Genomic DNA, 21,410 nt, shown 5'->3' with positions numbered 1-21,410 from the left:
AATGCCTCTGTAGCCAATTGGCCTGGACCATTTGTCGACACAGAGCTCCGCCGATCCATCACGACTGGTCTGCTGATCTGCTGACGTAATTCAGCCGATGTGCTCTGAACCGGCCTCTGCATCGTGGATGTGGTGAAGATCCATCTGCTATCCCCGGCCTGCTAGCTTCCTGAACGCCGTGTCTCCCGCTCGCCTAGCGTAGTGATTGACTACCGAACGGCTCCCTGTTTCATCTATTGCTGCTCATTGGACCCTATGATCACTCAGCTACACAGCCGACGCCTGCTTGACTGTTCATTAACACGGTACTTCATTTTGTTTAGCTGTCGGCCCCAGCCTCGAACTCAGGCCCTGTGTGTAGCTAACTGACCCTCTCCGCCCATTCATCACCATTTACCCGTTGTTGTTGTCTTAGCTGTTTACCCGTTGTTATCTCACCCGTTGTTGTCTTAGCTCTCCCAATCAACACCTGTGATTGCTTTATGCTCTCTCTGTCAATATGCCTTGTATACTGTTAAGGGCAGCTCTCATTGTTTTATTTTACTGTGGAATCCCTAGTCCTGTTCAACATTACTCAGAAAGCCTCCTTGTCCCCCCCCCCCCCCCCCCACATGCGGAGACCGCACCTAGCTTAACTGGCGCCTCCAGAGATGCAACCTCGCTCATCGTCACTCATTGCCTAGGTTTATCCCCACTGTACTCGCACCCTACCATACCCTTGTCTGTACACTATGCCCTGAATCTATCCTGCCACACCCATAAACCTGCTCCTTTTATTCTCTGTTCCTAAAGCACTAGACGACCAGTTCTCATAGCGTTTAGCCGTACCCTCTGTTCCTCTGGTGATGTAGAGGTTAAGCCAGGCCATGTGTGTCCTCAGGCGCTCTCATTTATTGACTTCTGCAACTGTAAAAGCCGTGGGTTCATGCATGTTAACATCAGAAGCCTCCTCCGCCGCCTGCTTAATTCACTGCTTTAGCACACTCTGCCAAACCTGATGTCCTAGCCGTGTCTGAATCCTGGCTTACGAAGGCCACCAAATATTCTGACATTTCCATCCCCAATTACAACATTTTCTGTCATGACAGAACTGCTAAAGGTGGCAGAATTGCTATCTACTGTAGAGATAGCATGCAGAGTTCTGTCATAGTATCCAGGTCTATGCCCAAACAGTTTGAGCTTCTACTTTTAAATATCCATCTCTCCAGAAATAAGTCCCTCACTATTCTCAATGCTATAGACCACCCAGCTCCCAGCTGTGCCCTGGACATCATAGGTGAATTGATTGCGCCCAATCTATCGTCAGAGTTCGTACTGCTAGGTGACCTAAATTGGGATATGCTTAACACCCCGGCCGTCCTACAATCTAAGCTAGATGCCCTCAATCTCACACAAATTATCAAGGAACCTACCAGGTACAACCCCAAATAAGTAAACATGGGCCCCTCATAGATATCATCCTGAACAACTTGCCCTCCAAATACACCTCTGCTGTTTTCAACCAGGATCTCAGCAATCACTGCCTCATTGCCTGCATCCGCTATGGGTCTGCGGTCAAACGACCACCCCTCATCACTGTCGAACGCTCCCTAAAACACTTCAGCGAGCAGGCCTTTCTAATCGACCTGGCCCGGGTATCCTGGAAGGATATTGACCTCATCCCGTCTGTAGAGGATGCCTGGTTGTTCTTTAAAAGTGCATTCCTCATCATCTTAAATAAGCATGCCCATTTCAAAAAATGTAGAACTAAGAACAGATATAGTCCGTGGTTCACTCCAGACTTGTTTGCCCTTGACCAGCACAAAAACACCCTGTGGCGTACTGCACTAGCATCGAACAGTCCCCGCGATATACAACTTCTCAGGGAAGTCAGGAACCAATATACACAGTTTGAAAAAGCTAGTCTTTGCTTTCCTAACAGAAATTTGCATCCTGCAGCACTAATTCTAAAAAGTTTTGGAACACTAAAGTCCATGGAGAATAAGAGTACCTCCTCCCAGCTGCTCAATGCACTGAGACTAGGAAACACTGTCACCACTGATACAGCCACAATAATCAAGAATTTCAATAAGCATTTATCTACGGCTGGCCATGCTTTTCACCCTGGCTAACGCAACAGCTCTGCAACCCCGCAGCAACTGGCCCAAGCCCCCCCCCCCCTTCTCCCAAATCCAGACAGCTGATGTTCTGAAAGAGCTGCAAAATCTGAATCGCTACAAATCAGCTGGGCTAGACAATCTGGACCCTCTCTTCCTAAAAGTATCCGCCGCCGTTGTTGCAACACCTATTACTAGTCTGTTCAACCTCTCTTTCGTATCGTCTGAGATTCCTAAAGATTGGAAAGTGGCCACGGTCATCTCCCTCTTCAAAGAGGGAGACACTCTAGACTCAAACTGTTACAGGCCAATATCCATCCTGCCCTGCCTTTCTAAAGTCTTTGAAAGCCAAGTGAACAAACAGATCACCGACCATTTCGAATCCCACCGTACCTTCTCCGCTATGCAATCTGGTTTCCGAGCTGGTCACGGGTGCACCTCAGCCACCCTCAAGGTCCTAAACAATATTATAACCGCATTGAGAAAAGACAGTACTGTGCAGCCATCTTCATCGACCTGGCCAAGGCTTTTGACTTGATATTCTTATCGGCAGACTCAACGGCCTTGGTTTCTTGCCTGGTTCACTATCTACTTCCCAGACAGAGTTCAGTGTGTCAAATCGGAGGGCCTGTGTCCGGACCTCTGACAGTCTCTATGGGGGTGCCACAGGGTTTAATTCTCAGGCCGACTCTTTTCTCTGTGTATATCAATGATGTCGCTCTTGCTGCTGGCGATTCATTCCTCCACCTCTACGCAGACGACACCATTCTGTATACATCTGGCCCTTCTTTGGATTCTGTGTTACAAACCTCCAAACGAGCTTCAACGCCATACAGCACTCCTTCCATGGCCTCCAACTGCTCTTAAATACTAGTAAAACTAAATGCATGCTCTTCAACCGATCGCTACCCGCCCGCACAACTAGGATCACCCCTCTGGACGTTTCTGACGGTTCTGAATATGTGGACAACTATAAATACTTAGGTGTCCGGCTAGACTGTATACTCTCCTTCCAGACTCACATTAAGCATCTCCAATCCAAAGTTTAATCTAGAATCAGCTTCCTATTTCGCAACAAAGCCTCCTTCAATCATGCTGCCAAACATACCCTAGTAAAACTGACTATCCTACCGATCCTTGACTTCGGCGATGTCATTTACCACCTTCCGGAGACACCTGAAACCCCACCTCTTTAAGGAATACCTAGGATAGGATAAAGTAATCCCTCTCACCCCCCCCCCTGAAAAGATTTAGATGCACTACTGTTCCACTGGAGGTCATAAGGTGAATGCACCAATTTGTAAGTCGCTCTGGATAAGAGCGTCTGCTAAATGACTTAAATGTAAATGTAAATGTACAAAATAGCCTCCAACACTTTACTCAGCAATTTGGATGCAGTCTATCACAATGCCGTCTGATTTGTCACCAAAGCCCCATATACCACCCACCACTGCGACCTGTATGCTCTCGTTGGCTGGTCCTCGCCACATGTTCGTCGCAATCCCACTGGCTCCACGTTTTCTATAAGTCTTTGCTAGGTATAGCTCTGCCTAATCTCAGCTCACTGGTCACCACAGCAACACCCACCCGTAGCACACGCTCCAGAAGGTATATTTCACTTGTCATCCTAAAAGCCAACACCTACTTTGGCATCCTTTCCTTCCAGTTCTCTGCTGCTAATGACTGGAACTGAATTGCAAAAATCACTGAAGTTGGAGACTGATATCTCCCTCACTAACTTTATTAAGCGTCAGCTCTCAGAGCAGCTTATCGATCGCTGCAGCTGCAGCTTATCGATCGCTGCAGCTGTACTTGGCCCATCTGTAAATAGCCCATCCAACCAATTACCTACCTCATCCCCATGTTTGTTTTCCTGCTCTTTTGCACACCAGTATTTCTACTTGCACATCCTCATCTGTACATATATCACTCCAGTGTAAATTGCTAAATTGTAATTACTTCGCCACTATTGGCCTATTTATTGCCTTACCTCATTACTTCATTTGCACACACTGTACACTGATGTTTCTATTGTGTTATTGACTGTATGTTTGTTTATCCCATGTGTAACTCTGTGTAGTTGTTTTTTCGCACTGCTTTGCTTTATCTTGGCCAGGTCTCAGTTGTAAATGAGAACTTGTTCTTAACTGGCCTACCTGGTTAAATAAAAGGTGAAATAAAATGTTTTAAAATATAACTTTTCTGGAATGCTTGCTTGTTTTCATTGCTTTAACTGGGAAGCTTAGCAGTAGATATTCATGATAGCGCAGGATGAGCTGCACACAGTGAACTTCCTACTAGGGCTAACAGCATACATCTGATCCATAGGCACATGATTGCTGCATACAATAGGTGTAGGATCAGCAGAGGCATTCAGGGCAGTTAGCGGGACATAAATTAGGTTACTTACATTGTGTCTACCAATGCCCCTGGTAAAATGTACATTTGCTAAAGCATTATGACTCAGCGATACAGTGGTAGGGATTAACTGAGTGGGCTTGTGTCATTGATAAGTTATTGTCTCAACACAGTCTTATAAGGTGGTGAAAGGGTCCAGGAACCCAAATTATTTGTGTGGATCCCATCCTCCTTATAAAATGTGTTTTGTTTCCAAAAGGTATCGAAATTGTCAACAAAAGTTACTCCCACTGAGCTGCAATAATCACGTAGCCAATTGTGAAGTGAAAGAATCCTTTAATGCCACGATTCAGAGAAGGCACAGGGCCAGATATGATGGGTCTTTTATTAGTGTCTAGCAGAGAGTCAATCAACTCTTTGAAATCCAGTTTCAACTGTTTTCAGAGCTGCTCTTCATTACGTCATTAAAGCCCGCATGGACTACGATAGTAATCAAATGTCATTTACTCAAGCTCCATTATAAGACATTCCTCGATTCAGATAAGGGACGGAAGATTGCTGACATCAACTTCGAAATTGTAGGGGAAGGAGTAGGAGTAGGCACAGCGGACACAGACACAGTTACTCCCTGCGACAAAGGTGCAGGGAGATCAGGCTCCAGGGTGGTGATGCTATTTGTTGTTTGTATCGGCTCCGGGATTCTCAGTGGGAGTGTAGGCTGCTTTGCAGCAGGCCGCTGTCTTCGACTTGCTCGTGACATGCGACGATCATCGTTGATTGCCATGCTGTGCTCCTTCGACTCCGCTATCAGATGGGGGAGGAGCGGCAGAAGATGGCTCCACTGGTGAATGAACTACGAGCAACACTGGCAAGTTGGATAACGACAAATGACAAGATGCATCCAATATGCGCAAACGCCGTCCAGCCACCGGCGTAGAAAAGGTCAACATTCCACACTGTTTTCCCCTATTTCTTACGTAGGCTGGCTACATGCGTGATTAAGGAAGCCATCTCAAGCCTATAATCCTCGGCAAGCAAACAATTGACACATTGGAACTCTGAGGGATCCAGTTTGTCCTGAAACAAAGCATAGTAGATACAGCTCCTACAGCGCTGGACCCGATCATTTACCTCTCCAGGCAAAGAAGGCTCCATTGGAAAACGTATCTGGGACTAACTCTGTTAGCTTGATGGCTAACGTTAGCAGCTTAGCGGCTCTTTCAAGCAGACGTTAACCTGCCAGTTAAGCAGGATTCCGAGACAAAAAAATAGTGGTCCTAGCTCACCGTGTCACGGAATCCATGCAAAAACAAGTTTGGTATTTATGTTTAACAAAGATTGGATAAGTTTTAGTTAAAATAACAAACCAAGTGTTTTCAGTATACAGTGTGCTCTTCACGGATGAATCCCGGTTTTAACTACTGGTCAGATGGCAGACAGCATATGGTAGCATCGTGGGTGAGTGGTTTGCTGATGTCACTGTTGTGAACAGAGTGCCCCATGGGGGCGGTGGAGTCATGGTATGAGCAGGCATAAGCTAAAGAGAATTGCATTTTATTAATGGCAGTTTGAATGCACTGATACCACAACGAGATCCTGAGGCCCAATGTCGTGCCATTTGTATAGGATCTGTACACAATTCCTGGAATCTGAAATTGTTCCAGTTCTTCCATGGCCTGCATACTCACCAGACATGTCCCCAATTGAGCATGTTTGGGATGCTCTGGGTTGACGTGTACGACAATGTTCCAGATCCCGCCAATATCCAGCAACTTTGCACAGCCATTGAAGAAGAGTGGGACAACATTTCACAGGGCACAATCAACAGCCTGATCAACTCTATGTGAAGGAGATGTGTCGTGCTGCATGAGGCAAATGGTGGTCACACCAGATACTAACTGGTTCTGATCCACACCCCTATCTTTAAAAAAAGTATCTATCACCAACAGATGCATATCTGTATTCCCAGTCATGTGAAATCCATAGATTAGGGCCTAATGAATTTATTTCACTTGACAGATTCCTTACACGAACTGTAACTCAGTAATATCATAGAAATAGTTGCATGTTGTCACGTTCGTCGTATTGATGAGACAAAGGCACAGCGTGATATGAATACATACTTCCTTTAATAAAGAAAGAGCACTAAACAAAATAACCGTGACGCTATATAAACCGAGTGCTACACAGGCAACTACACATAGACAATAACCCACAAAACCGAAAATGGCAACCTAAATAGGATCCCCAATCAGAGACAACGATAAACAGCTGGGAACCAATTCAGGCCACCATAGACCTACATTACCTAGACATACAAAAAAACATAGATATACAAAAACCCTAGACAGGAAAAAACACACATACCCACCCTCGTCACACTCTGACCTGACCAAAATAATACATAAAACATAGATAACTAAGGTCAGGGCGTGACACGTTGTGTTTATATTTGTTCAGTGTAGGTGCAGCTCCTACATGGGATGAAACATTCACCCTAGTCTCTAAAGGTGGTAGACGCCACTTTGGAAGTATTCAGTTAAAATCCACGGAAATAAAAAAGGTTGGCGAGGAATCAGTTTAAAACCAATCAATCCACAGTGTAATAGTTAGTTTGAATAACACAGTTTGTAGGATCACCACAGTTATAGGCAGCAAGCCAGAACCCAACCACAGACTAAAAGGCAGCACAAGGACCCACAATAACACAACCAAGGCACAAAACTGGCCAACATAACAACAGCAAGGAAAGAGGGGTGACTTACTCGATGCGATTAAATGCTGGGGCCCATCAAATCAGCAACGCAACGCAGGCCATGTTACCAGTATTATAGCCAGGAGAGAAGCACCTTAGAGGGGATGTAGTTTCCAGTACAGGCCGGTCGAAAGCCAGGAGGGGGCTGTGGGAGAGTCCAAAAGGGTCAATCCAAGTGGAGTTCAAGTTTGGTAGTTGTCCAAAAACATCCAATGCACAATGTCAAGTGGAAAGGCAGGTGTCTGCTCAGATCATGTCCCAGTGCAGGGTAGGGTGCCCAGGTATATCCAAGTAGGCCTCAAGAGTTTCATAGTTCTGTTTTGTATGGGATGCTGCAATACTAAGGGACCTGTAGCAATGTTCACTGTTTGCTGGGATGTACATTTGCTGTCTTTATCAGCCTGTGTGTGTGTGTGTGTGTGTGTGCCTGCGCCCATGTGCATAACCTGTAAGTGTGTGTTGTTGTTTGCAGTGCGGTGCTGGGGGCTGTCTCATTGAACTGGCCCAGGAGCTACTGGTCATCATGGTGGGAAAACAGGTCATCAACAACATTCAGGAGTTTATCATGCCGTGAGTCTTGTAAATCCTACAGCTTCCCCCAGTTTTGTCTAAAATCCAATCACAGTCTCAATACACTTGGGAAAAACTGTTTTTCAATCAACATTGTTTCCATGTCATTTCAACACGAAAATTCAATGTGATGACGCTGAATCAATGTTGAAAACTGATTGGATTTGTCTTTTTTGTCACCCAATTTTTTACCTAAATCCAATTTTTGTTGATTTAATGTTGAATTCATATTAGTTGACGACAAATCAACCAAATGTAAATCAAAACTACATTTGTTGAACTGACATCTGTGCCCAGTGGGAGTAAGTTATTGTAATTGTCTTGCCCACATAAAGGACCTATGTACTGCTTCTGTGCTCGTTAAGGTAAAACCTCTCTCCTTTTGTCTCATGATAGAAAACTAAAGTCTTGGTGGCAGAAGCGCAAGATCCATCCTAAGGTTAGAGCTGAAGATGAGAAGGTGAAAGAGGGAGGACCGACACAGGATGCTGCACCCTGGGAGACCGACTATGAGCTCCTGCTGTGTGAGGGACTGTTCGATGAATATCTGGAAATGGGTGAGTGTTCCTGCACACCTTTAATAGGGCAGGGCTGTGGAACACGGTGTTTTAAAACATTCATGCAATGGGAATTGTAATTGTGTATTTCTTATTGGATAAGGAATTACTCTTGTGATTTTTGTTACTCTTGAATAAGTGAGTTTATCTGGGTAACTGGCAGTGACACGCACCGGGAGCAAACGAACCCTAACATTTTAAATAGACTGTGTGCCATCAAGTAATTGATTGAGAAACACAGTTGAAATCCCTAGGTCTTGACAATATGATTCTACTAAGCCGTTGAGGAGGATTAGCTACACACGTTTACTGCTCTACTTCCCACGTGCTCTACTTCCCCCAGTCAATGTAACTGTCCCCTCATCCCAAAGAATATTGTGCCATGTAGGTAATAAACAGTGCTGTGCAGAACCTACTCAGTCAGATTGTGTAATCCATACCCCAAATTAATTCATTCACTTGCTTTGGAGGATAATATACAGAATATACAGTACACGTAGTGTACAATACATTACGAAGACCTTCGTTATATTGAGTTGCAACAACACTTTTGCCCTCAGAACAGCCTCAATTTGTCGGGGCATGGACTCTACAAGGTGTCGAAAGTGTTCTACTGGGATGCTGGCCCATGTTGACTCCAATGCTTCCCACAATTGTGTCAAGTTAAATTGGTTGTTTATAATTGCTATACAACCATTTTCAGATCTTGCAATAGATGTTCAAGTAGATTTAAAACTGTAACAGTCACTCAGGAACATTCACTGTCTTCTTCTATTTTTGTGAAAACTGAAATGGTCTATTCATTTACTGTTGTAGACACTTATCCAGTGCAACTTACAGTAGTGAGTACATATATTTTCATAGTTTTTCCCCATGGGAATCGAATCCACAACCCTAGCATTGCAAGAGCCATGCTCTACCAACTGAGCGAGATCGTCACATCACATCATCACAAACCACTTGATGTGTCAATGTTCTCAAGTGCTGTATTGTGCATTGTTTTTCTTCATTTTTTAAATTCTTTATTTAACTAGGCAAGTCAATTAAGGACAACAGAGGCAAGGTATTGGAGTGGCCATCACAGAGCCCTGACCTCAAGCCTATAGAAAATGTGTGGGCAGAACTGAAAAAGTGTGTGCGTGCATGGAGGCCTACAAATCTGACTCAGTTCCACCAGCTCTGTCAGGAGGAATGGGACAAAATTCACCCAACTTATTGTGGGAAGCTTGTGGAAGGCTCCCCTAAACATTTGACCCAAGTTGAACAATTTAAAGGCAATGCTACCAAATACTAATTGAGTGTATGTAAACTTCTGACCCACTGGGAATGTGATGAAAGAAATAAAAGCTGAAATAAATCATTCTCTCTACTATTATTCTGACATTTCACAATCTTAAAATAAAGTGGTGATCTTAACTGACCTAAAACCACTCATTTTTACTAGGATTAAATGTCAGGAATTGTGAAAAACTGAGTTTAAATGTAGTTGGCTAAGGTGTATGTAAACCTCTGACTCCAACTGTATTGACTCCAGACATTTCAGCTTTTTATTTTTTATTAATTTCTAAAAACATAATTCCGCCTTGACTTTGTGGGATATTGTGTTTAGGCCAGTGACAAAAAAAATCTCAATTTAATCAGTTTTAAATTCAGGCTGTAACACAACAAAATAGGGAAAAGGTCAAGGGGTATAAATACTGTGAACAAAACATTAAGAACACTTGCTCTTTCCATGACACAGACAAATTAACAAATTATTTCAGAATATTTTCTGTGGGCACTATATTCTGCTAATACATCATTAAATTAATTTAACAGAATTGTACATTACTACATTACTCAGATTACAGATGCATTTACATACCCCAACACAAGCAGAAGGTGAATGCTGACTTCCCCCCTCTTTGCAGTGCTGCAGTTTGGCTTCATTACCATCTTTGTGGCGGCATGTCCACTTGCCCCCCTGTTTGCCCTGATCAATAACTGGGTAGAGGTGCGTCTGGATGCACAGAAGTTTGTGTGTCAGTACAGACGGCCCGTAGCCGAGAGGGCTCAGGACATTGGAATCTGGCTAGACATCCTACAAGTCATCACCTACGTTGCTGTCATTAGTAATGTAAGTGTACTGTATATGTGTGTGTGTCTGTGTTACTTGCGTGTGTGTGATGTTATTAGTGTACTTGGTTTAATGAAGACTCCTGCCTCTCTGCCAGGCCTTCCTGATAGCTTTCACTTCTGACTTCCTGCCTCGCCTCTACTACCGCTACAACAATGATGGAAACCTTCAGGGTTATGTTAACTTCACCCTGGGTACTTCCCCAAGCAACTTTAACGCCAACAACACACAATGCAGGTAGAGACACACTCATAATCACCCATGAATGTATATATGCATTTCGTGAATGTCGTTATTTTCTTGTTCCTATTACTCTACAACTGGCATTGTCATCTAGCATTTATTTGTTCGTTTTTTATTTTTATTTTTTTTTTTAGATATAGAGGATACAGGGACAGAAATGGGCATTTTCGACCGGAGTACTTCCACCTTCTGGCTTGCCGGCTGGCCTTTGTCATAATTTTTGAGGCAAGTTCCGTTGAGTTGAGCTATGTCATTATGTGGACAACTTTTGCAGTACAGATTCAATGCAATTCATTGACTAATTCAGTGTTTACAGGTCTATCTGTGTATGCATTTTTGTTAAGGAGCTGAGGCATCTTGGAGAATTGAGAATGAGATGCCTTGTCGTGTGCTCCGAGAATGTGTTTCGTTTTTATACTGTGGTGCTTCATTTTGGTGTTTTATTTTTATACTCTGGTCTCGGAGTGTTGGCTAGTCAACACATTGCATCTGAGTAAGCTTACAGGCTTGTTACGATGTTCATATACAGTGCATTTGGATTGTATTCAGACAACCTTGACTTTTTCCACATTTTGTTACGTTGCAGCCTTGTTCTAAAATTGATTTAATTGATTTCCCCCTGATAAATCTACACACAAAACTCCAATATGACAAAGCATAAACAGATTTTTAGACATTTTAGGAAATTTATAAAAAAAATAAAAACATACAGTGCCTTGCGAAAGTATTCGGCCCCCTTGAACTTTGCGACCTTTTGCCACATTTCAGGCTTCAAACATAAAGATATAAAACTGTACTTTTTTGTGAAGAATCAACAACAAGTGGGACACAATCATGAAGTGGAACGACATTTATTGTATATTTCAAACTTTTTTAACAAATCAAAAACTGAAAAATTGGGCGTGCAAAATTATTCAGCCCCCTTAAGTTAATACTTTGTAGCGCCACCTTTTGCTGCGATTACAGCTGTAAGTGGCTTGGGGTATGTCTCTATCAGTTTTGCACATTGAGAGACTGAATTTTTTTCCCATTCCTCCTTGCAAAACAGCTCGAGCTCAGTGAGGTTGGATGGAGAGCATTTGTGAACAGCAGTTTTCAGTTCTTTCCACAGATTCTCGATTGGATTCAGGTCTGGACTTTGACTTGGCCATTCTAACACCTGGATATGTTTATTTTTGAACCATTCGATTGTAGATGTTGCTTTATGTTTTGGATCATTGTCTTGTTGGAAGACAAATCTCCGTCCCAGTCTCAGGTCTTTTGCAGACTCCATCAGGTTTTCTTCCAGAATGGTCCTGTATTTGGCTCCATCCATCTTCCCATCAATTTTAACCATCTTCCCTGTCCCTGCTGAAGAAAAGCAGGCCCAAACCATGATGCTGCCACCACCATGTTTGACAGTGGGGATGGTGTGTTCAGGGTGATGAGCTGTGTTGCTTTTACGCCAAACATAACGTTTTGCATTGTTGCCAAAAAGTTCAATTTTGGTTTCATCTGACCAGAGCACCTTCTTCCACATGTTTGGTGTGTCTCCCAGGTGGCTTGTGGCAAACTTTAAATGACACTTTTTATGGATATCTTTAAGAAATGGCTTTCTTCTTGCCACTCTTCCATAAAGGCCAGATTTGTGCAATATACGACTGATTGTTGTCCTATGGACAGAGTCTCCCACCTCAGCTGTAGATCTCTGCAGTTCATCCAGAGTGATCAGGGGCCTCTTGGCTGCATCTCTGATCAGTCTTCTCCTTGTATGAGCTGAAAGTTTAGAGGGACGGCCAGGTCTTGGTAGATTTGCAGTGGTCTGATACTCCTTCCATTTCAATATTATCGCTTGCACAGTGCTCCTTGGGATGTTTAAAGCTTGGGAAATCTTTTTGTATCCAAATCCGGCTTTAAACTTCTTCACAACAGTATCTCGGACCTGCCTGGTGTGTTCCTTGTTCTTCATGATGCTCTCTGCGCTTTTAACGGACCTCTGAGACTATCACAGTGCAGGTGCATTTATACGGAGACTTGATTACACACAGGTGGATTGTATTTATCATCATTAGTCATTTAGGTCAACATTGGATCATTCAGAGATCCTCACTGAACTTCTGGAGAGAGTTTGCTGCACTGAAAGTAAAGGGGCTGAATAATTTTGCACGCCCAATTTTTCAGTTTTTGATTTGTTAAAAAAGTTTGAAATATCCAATAAATGTCGTTCCACTTCATGATTGTGTCCCACTTGTTGTTGATTCTTCACAAAAAAATACAGTTTTATATCTTTATGTTTGAAGCCTGAAATGTGGCAAAATGTCGCAAAGTTCAAGGGGGCCGAATACTTTCGCAAGGCACTGTATACCTTATTTACATAAGTATTCAGACCCTTTGCTATGAGACTTGAAATTGAGCTCAGGTGCATCCTGTTTCCATTGATCATCCTTAAGATGTTTCTACAACTTGATTGGAGCCCACCTGTGGTAAATTCAATTCATTGGACATGGTTTGGAAAGGCACACACCTGCCTATATAAGGTCCCACAGTTGACAATGCATGTCAGAGCAAAACCAAGCCGTGAGGTTGAATTGTCCGTAGAGCTCCGAGACAAGATTGTCTGTGAGGCACAGATCTGGGAAAGGATATCAAAACATTTATTCAGCATTGAAGGTCCTTAAGAACACAGTGGCCTTCAAGTTTGGAACCAATAACACTCTTCCTAGAGCTGGCCGCTCGACCAAACTGAGGAATCGGGGGAGAAGGGCCTTGGTCAGGGAGGTGACCAAGAACCCGATGGTCACTCTGACAGTGCTTCCATCTCTGCAGCACTCCACCAATCAGGCCTTTATGGTAGAGTGGCCAGACAGAAGCCACTCCTCAGTAAAAGGCACATGACATCCCGCTTGGAGTTTGCCAAAAGACACCTAAAGTACTCTCAGACCACGACAAACAAGAATATCAGCTCTTATGAAACCAGGATTGAACCTTTTGTCCTGAATGCCAAGCATCACATCTGGAGGAAAACCTGGCACCATCCCTACGGTGAAGCATGGTGGTGGCAGCATCATGCTGTGGGGATGTTTTTCAGCGGAAAGGACTGGGAGACTAGTCAGGATCAAGGGAAAAATTAACGGAGCAAAGTACAGAAAGATCCTTGATGAAAACCTGCTCCAGAGTACTCAGAACCTCAGACTGGGGCGAAGGTTCAACCTTCCAACATGACAACGATCCTAAGCACACTGCCAAGACAACGCACGAGTGGCTTTGAGACAAGTCTCTGAACGTCCTTGAGTGACCCAGCCAGAGCCCGGATTTGAACCCGATCAAACATCTCTGGAGAGACCTGAAAATATCAGCAACGCTCCCCATCAAATCTGACAGAGCTTCAGAGGATCTGCAGAGAAGAATCGGAGAAACTCCCCAAATACAGGTGTGCTAAGCTTGTAGCGTCATACCCAAGAAGACTCAAGGCTGTAATTGCTGCCAAATGTACTTCAACAAAGTACTGAGTAAAGGGTCTGAATACTTAAGTAAATGTGATTTTTCAGCTCTTTTTTTTTAATCAATTTCCAAACTTTAAAAAAAACTTTTTTTGCTTTGTCCTTATGGGGTATTGTCTGTAGATTGAGGAGAAAAAAAACTATTTAATCAATTTTAGAATAAGGCTGTAACGTAACAAAATATGGAAAAAGTCAAGGGGTCTGAATACTTTCCAAATGCACTGTATGCTTATAATGTGTCTCCTTCCCTGGTCCATCTTCTCTCTCTCTTTCTTTTTTCCCTTTCTCTTTGCTCAGCATGTTGTGTTCTTCATCGGTCGTTTGATTGACATCATGGTCCCTGATATACCTGAGGATGTGGAGATCAAAATTAGAGAGAGAGCACTACATGGCCAAGGAGGCCCTGGCTGAGAACGAGGTGAGAACCCCTGTACCTCTTTCTAGATACCTGTCAGTCAATCGATCAATCAACCAACCGATTAACCAATCAAATCTCTATATAATTCACAGTGTAATTTTGGCTTCTTTTTTTTTAACCAATGATAACTCCAGCTGATTCTTCTACTGATTAGATAGTGTATTTTTTTCCTCATTATGAATCATCAAAACCACTTTACCCGACACAAAACGTCTCAACATAAAAGTTGAAACATGCCTTGCAGTAGTGGTCGCTGATTGGCTGGTCACTGATTAATTGATGAAGGGAAAACAGATTTAGCACAGATGCAACAAATTAAAATGAATGATCTTACTCGGGATAACTAGTGTATATCACAAAGTAGGATGAGATAGCTAGCCAGTTTACTTTCCTAAATATTCAGAAATATTAGCTCAGATATAAATGGGCATGCTACTAGTTATAGCTAGCTTACTCTACCTTATCAAAGGTTACAAGTTAATTTGTTATTTCTGAATGTTTATCAAAATAACTTTAGATACACCCATGACAGAACTTTTTCACTAAGCTGTCACTCTCTCTAAACTGATGCAAAGGAATTTTAAGAAGGAACAGTCAGATGTGACAAAATATCCCAGAACCTAAGCTGCACTGTGAGCCAGATTTAAAACAGAATGACATTAAAATTAATTGACTGATGCATGATACATTTTCCGTCCCGACTCCCGGTCAGAAGCCCCCAAAAGATCTATAACCATCCATGAACGATCATTTACAGAAGAAAAGTATAGACACGCAAGAGTCTACACTGGATCGGTCAGAATGAGACACGCCTAACCAATGACATTTCAATAGAGGCGGGCCTGAAGTTGTGTGGACCAATAAGGTGACAGGTCGCATGGCGCAAGCATCAGAAAAATAAACAAGGCGTCCCACATCACTGCACAGAGCGAAGACCGCTCAAATTTATTTGTCACGTGCTTCGTAGTCAACAGGTGTAGACTAAGAGTGAAATTCTTATTTATGAGTCCTTTTCCAACAATTCATAGTTATTCATAGTTAAAGATAAGATACATTTTTATTTATAAAAAACATAAATGTTGCAGTGAGTAGGCTGGTCAGGACAGCCCAATTGATTACACATGGTATTCAAAGTTGGGGTTGCGGGGGAATTGCCACCATATTAATAAAAAATATATATTTAAGAGTATGGGACAATATAATTTTTTTTTAGAAAGATCATTTAGTTCTCTTCATTTTGATGAATGAATGTTGATGTAAAAATTGAAATTGACTGATTTTAAAGTTGTGTTGTTAGATTTGGGGTGGAGTCACAAGAAGATATTTTGAAAAAGAATGGTTCCCCTTTGAAAAAGTATGAATACCACTGGAGCTCCACCCCTAGAGCTATGACTGGGCTCTTGAACAGTGTGACATAGGGCATGTGGGCTACAATACATATGCCGCATACATGTGCTAGTCGGAACAAGGAAACTCTGAAATGTATAACTTGCTAACTGGTTGTAGTTATACACAAGCCGTGTTCAACCAGTTAGCAAGTACGGAATTTCAGAGTTTCCTAGTGCCGACTAGCATGTAAACGCTACATGTCTCAGGGACTAGATGTCAATGTGTGATCCCTCTCCAGCGTTTTTTTTGTACTGCATTATTACGTTGTATTATAGTGCATTGGTTGAGTATTTTGTTTGCTAACCTCAGAAAATGAATTTCCATGTAAATTAAGTTATTGTATTCTATGATATGAAGAAAATTCTACGCTAATTTTTCAGAGTCAATGAATCCACCCTTTGCTTTCTATTTGTTTCACACCCTTTATGTTGCAGGCTTTGGGTAAGGTTGTCGTCCTAGTTGAAAAGGAGAATCTGTCCACTGAGTTGCGACGCAGAGCCAAACCTCAAACTTCCACAGCGTCTCCACCCCGGGAGAGCAACTCACCACCACCCTTACTGAATCCAATCCCAGAGGACCCAGACAGATCACCGCTCTAACCCCTGACCTCCCCAGTGGTCGTTTGGACGCCAGCTCAAGGTCACATGATGGAGTGATGAGATTTATTTTTCAGCTCTGTGTTTCTAACAAACTTCAGTGACATGGACAAGTACAGTCATAACTGTAAGACTAAGGAGAAGGCAAATAACAGGACTAATCCTTACTCAGGACTGACTGCAGTGAGATTGAGGCTTTGCATTGTGCTTACCCATATTGAGCAGCAGTATACCCCCCACTCTAACCATGCAGCAAATGTGTGGACTACTAGAGAACTGTGACTAGACTAGTCTTTCGAATGAATCGTTAAACGGGAGTCCTGAATCTGTGGTCATAGAAAATTCCATTGCAGTTATTGTAAGAATTTGGGGTGATAACCCCAGTGTCTTGGCCAAATTCTCAACCTGGCCCCATTCAATCATGACCACCTATTCATCCCCCTGATTCCCAATTGGCATATATCACTCCTCACCTCTCCACCATGATAGCTGATGTGTGGTGAGTCTTCTGGCACAAAATGGTTTCTGTGCATCGCCCAAATGGGTGCTACACATTGGTAGTGGAAGAGGTGAGTTCCCCTCTTTAATATGTAAAGCACTACACAAATCCAATCAATCAATTACTACTAGAGAAATGTGTCTCTTTCAGTGTAGCTGCTCAGTCCTTAACTGAATAATATAATTACTTTTTTGGGTTGGCAGTGAACTCACTTCATGTTTCAGGAATTATAGTCTTCCAGTTCAATCCCCCCCCAAATACACTGTATATTTACTGTATGAAGCAGCTTGAAGCGATAAGCACATAGACTGGAATCAACTGAAGTATTTATTTAACTAACCCAATCATGATACATGTGTGTATATATATATAAATTCAGCAAAAAAAGAAACGTCCTCTCACTGTCAACTGTGTTTATTTTCAACTTAACGTGTAAATATTTGTATGAACATAACAAGATTCAACAACTGAGACATACACTGAACAAGTTCCACAGACATGTGACTAACAGAAATTGAATAATGTGTCCCTGAAAAAAGGGGGGAGGGTCAAAAAAAGTCACAGGCAGTATCTGGTGTGGCCACCAGCTGCATTAAGTACTGCAGTGCATCTCCTCCTCATGGACTGCACCAGATTTGCCAGATTTGCTGTGAGATGTTACCCCACTCTTCCACCAAGCCACCTGCAAGTTCCTGGAAATTTCTGGGAGGAATGGCCCTAGCCCTCACCCTCTAATCCAACAGGATTGAGATCTGGGCTCTTCGCTGACCATGGCAGAACATTGACATTCCTGTCTTGCAGGAAATCACGCACAGGACGAGCAGTATGGCTGGTGGCATAGTCATGCTGGAGGGTCGTGTCAGGATGAACCTGCAGGAAGAGGAGGGACCCTGGGCATCTTTCTTTTGGTGTTTTTCAGAGTCAGTAGAAAGGCCTCAGTGTCCTAAGTTTCCATAACTGTGACCTTAATTGCCTACCGTCTGTAAGCTGTTAGTGTCTTAACCACCGTTCGACAGGTGCATGTTCATTAATTGTTCATTGAACAAGCATGGGAAACAGTGTTTAAACCCTTTACAAAGAAGATCTGTGAAGTTATTGTGATTTTTACGAATTATCTTTGAAAGACGGTCCTGAAAAAGGGACGGTTCTTTTTTTTGCCAAGTGTGTATACACACATATATATATATATACACACACACATATATATACATATATATATACATATGAATGGAATACCACTTTTCTGTTACTTTTCCTCCTAATTATATATATATATATACTTCCTAGGAGGAAAAGTAACAGAAAAGTTGTATTCCATTCATTCAAGACTATACCTACTACTACAAACCAGTTCACATTATGAATTGACTAAATCTGTTTATGGGAGAGTCAAGCCAAAGATGATTAATGCAACATGTACGTAACATTGTCTTTGAATATAATTTACAATATTTAAATGTGGTGTTTATTGGAACAAATAAAAATTTGATAAAATACGTGACTTGATATTACAGTATCAAATCTAAATTGGTTTTGAAGATTTAATCATTTTTGAACAATTTGCTGCATTAATCTCTGCCATTAACTAGTCATTTGAAACATGCATACAATTAGGCTCCTCAAGTAACAGTGACATTTGAAAAGGATAAAGTTGATGATCAACATTGACTTTGCTCACTTTGCATGAGCAACAATAGTGGAATCTGCGGTTTGCCTGTAAGGAGGCGCTGGAGAAGAAGGCAGACGTTTTACATGCCCCCAACCGATTGTGTTTTTTGTTCATTTATTTGCGTTGTTTGAAACATATTTTTCTAACTTATTTTGTACATAATGTTGCCACTACGGTTTCTTATGACCGAAAATAACTTCTGTACATCAGGACTGGGATTACTCACCACGGACTGGCAGAATATATATTTTTTCATTTAACAACTCTGACGAAGCCGACTCGAATGATATACTGCTTTCTCGGAAACAGGCCCAGATCCCCGTGATTTGCGTGAAGAGGAGGCGGAGAGAAAGAGGCCGGAGGGTGGGCTGCCTTCTGAGAATTCATAGGCGATTGAATAAACCCCCACTTCCTTCCATTTTGCTAGCAAACGTGTAATCTTTGGACAATAAAATAGATCACATTCGCGGAAGATTAAACTACCAATGGAACATTCAAAACTGTAACATCTTATGCTTCACGGAGACGTGGCTGAACAATGACACAATCAACGTACAGCTGGCTGGTTAAATGCTGCACAGGCAGGATAGAACATTGGCGTCTGGTAAGACAAGGGGTGGTGGAATATGTATTTTTGTAAATAACAGCTGGTGCACAATATCTAAGGAAGTCTCGAGCTATTGCTCACCTGAGGTAGAGTATATCATAATAAACTGTAGACCACACTACCTACCTAGAGTTTTCATCAATATTTGTCATAGCTGTTTACATACCACCACAGTCAGAGGCTGACATTAACACAGCATTGAATGAGCTGTATTCCGCCATAAGCAAACAAGAAAATGCTCATCCAGAGGCAGCACTCCTAGTAGCTGGGGACTTTAGAAACTTAAATCCGTTTACCACATTTCTATCAGCATGTTAAATGTGCAACCAGAGGGGGACTCTGGACCACCTTTACTCCACCCACAGAGATGCATACAATGCTCTCCCTCGCCCTCCATTTGGCAAATCTGACCATAATTCTATCCTGATTCCTGCTTACAAGCAAAAATTTAAGCAGAAAACACCAACGACTAGATCAATAAAAAAGTGGTCAGATGAAGCAGATGCTAAGCGACAGGACAGTTTTGCTAGCACAGACTAGAATATGTTCCGGGATTCCTCCGATGGCATTGAGTACACCGCTTCAGTCATTGGCTTCATCAAGAAGTGCAACAATGGCGTTGCCCCCACAGTGACTGTACGTATATACCCCAACCAGAAGCCATGGATTACAGGCAACATCCGCGCTGAGCTAAAGGCTAGAGGAGCGGGACTCTGTATCCCGGAAGCTTATAAGATATCCTGCTATGCCCTCCATTGAACGCTCAAACAGGCAAAGCGTCAATACAGGACTAAGATCGAATCGTACAACACCTGCTCTGACGCTCGTCGGATGTGGCAGGGCTTGTCAACCATTACAGACCAGAAAGTGAAACACAGCCAAGAGCTGCCCAGTGACGCAAGCCTACCAGACAAGCTAAACTACTTCTTTAATCACTTCGAGGCAAATAACACTGAAACATGCATGAGAGCATGTTCTGGAAGACTGTGTGATCACGCTCTCCGCAGCCGAACTGTCCGCAGTGCAAACTGTCTCTAACCAGAATAAAAAGAGGAGTGGGAGGCCCCGGTGCACAGCTGAGCAAGAGGACAAGTACATTAATGTCTAGTTTGAGAAACAGACGCCTCAAGTCCTCAACTGGCAGCAACATTAAATAGTACCCGCAAAACACCAGTCTCAACGTCAACAGTGAAGAGTCAACTACGGGATGCTGACCTTCTAGGCAGAGTTCCTCTGTCCAGTGTCTGTTCTTTTGCCCATCTTAATCTTTTATTTTTATTGGCCAGAGATATGGATTTGTCTTTCCAACTCTGCCTAGAAGGCCAGCATCCCAGAGTCGGAACTCCCCAGCAAGTCTGGATCTCTTTTGTGAGGATGTTAGAGACGGTCCTCGCTGTGGCCTGACAAAGGACAAAGAGCTCCACCCACTTGGAATAGTAATCAACAAAAACAAGCATGTACACATTCTGGTTGGAGCTTCTCAGAAATGGACCCATCAAATCCATTCCTAACATTTCCCAAAGTCAGGTAACCACAGTTTGCTGCAACTTGCCAGCAGGATTTCTGCCTTCTGGTTTGTACATTTGACAAACCTGACAGTTTCGAATGTGTGACTTCACGTCCATGCTCAGATATGGCCAGTACAGTAATGCTTGCAACCGCTTGTAGGTTTTGAACATGCCCAAATGACCTGCTAACGGGTCTTCATGGAAATGTTGTAACAGTTGAAGGAGTAGAGGTTCAGGTATGTACATTTGGTAGAGTGTTCTGTGAAGTAGTTGTACAACTCGGTAGACTTTGTCTTCAATGATGGTCAGCTTTGTTTGACCATATTTTCTCCATCTTCCAGCATAGTCTGGTACAAAGCGTTCCATATGGACTCATCAGAGAAGGGAAAATGTTTGGGTGAGTCTCGACTGTTAGACAGAACAGTAGCACATGTAAGATGAGGGCCACTGTTACCACCAGCAGGAGCTCTGGATAAGGCACCTGGAACAGTGTTTTACTTTCCTTTCCTGTATTCTACTGCAGCGGTGAACTCTTGAAACCGTAGAGCCC

The 21,410-nt window shown here is 42.8% G+C and overlaps 1 protein-coding gene across 1 annotated transcript in view; it reads left to right on the top strand.

The window, feature by feature from the left end:
* The window catches only part of ano7 (anoctamin 7), a 56,647-nt gene extending 38,044 nt beyond the window's left edge, over positions 1–18,603 (top strand). The window contains 8 exon segments of the mRNA XM_029673280.2: positions 7,682–7,779; positions 8,176–8,336; positions 10,247–10,452; positions 10,550–10,689; positions 10,830–10,920; positions 14,472–14,549; positions 14,551–14,592; positions 16,416–18,603. Coding sequence (XP_029529140.2) covers positions 7,682–7,779; positions 8,176–8,336; positions 10,247–10,452; positions 10,550–10,689; positions 10,830–10,920; positions 14,472–14,549; positions 14,551–14,592; positions 16,416–16,580 — 981 coding nt within the window. The 3' untranslated portion in view covers positions 16,581–18,603.
* The last annotated feature ends 2,807 nt before the right edge of the window (positions 18,604–21,410 follow it).

Source organism: Oncorhynchus nerka, linkage group LG11, assembly GCF_034236695.1.
Source record: "Oncorhynchus nerka isolate Pitt River linkage group LG11, Oner_Uvic_2.0, whole genome shotgun sequence".
NCBI classification, from domain to species: domain Eukaryota; kingdom Metazoa; phylum Chordata; class Actinopteri; order Salmoniformes; family Salmonidae; genus Oncorhynchus; species Oncorhynchus nerka.
The sequence above is the reverse complement of the archived record's forward strand: the minus strand, read 5'-3'. Positions and strand labels throughout refer to the sequence as shown.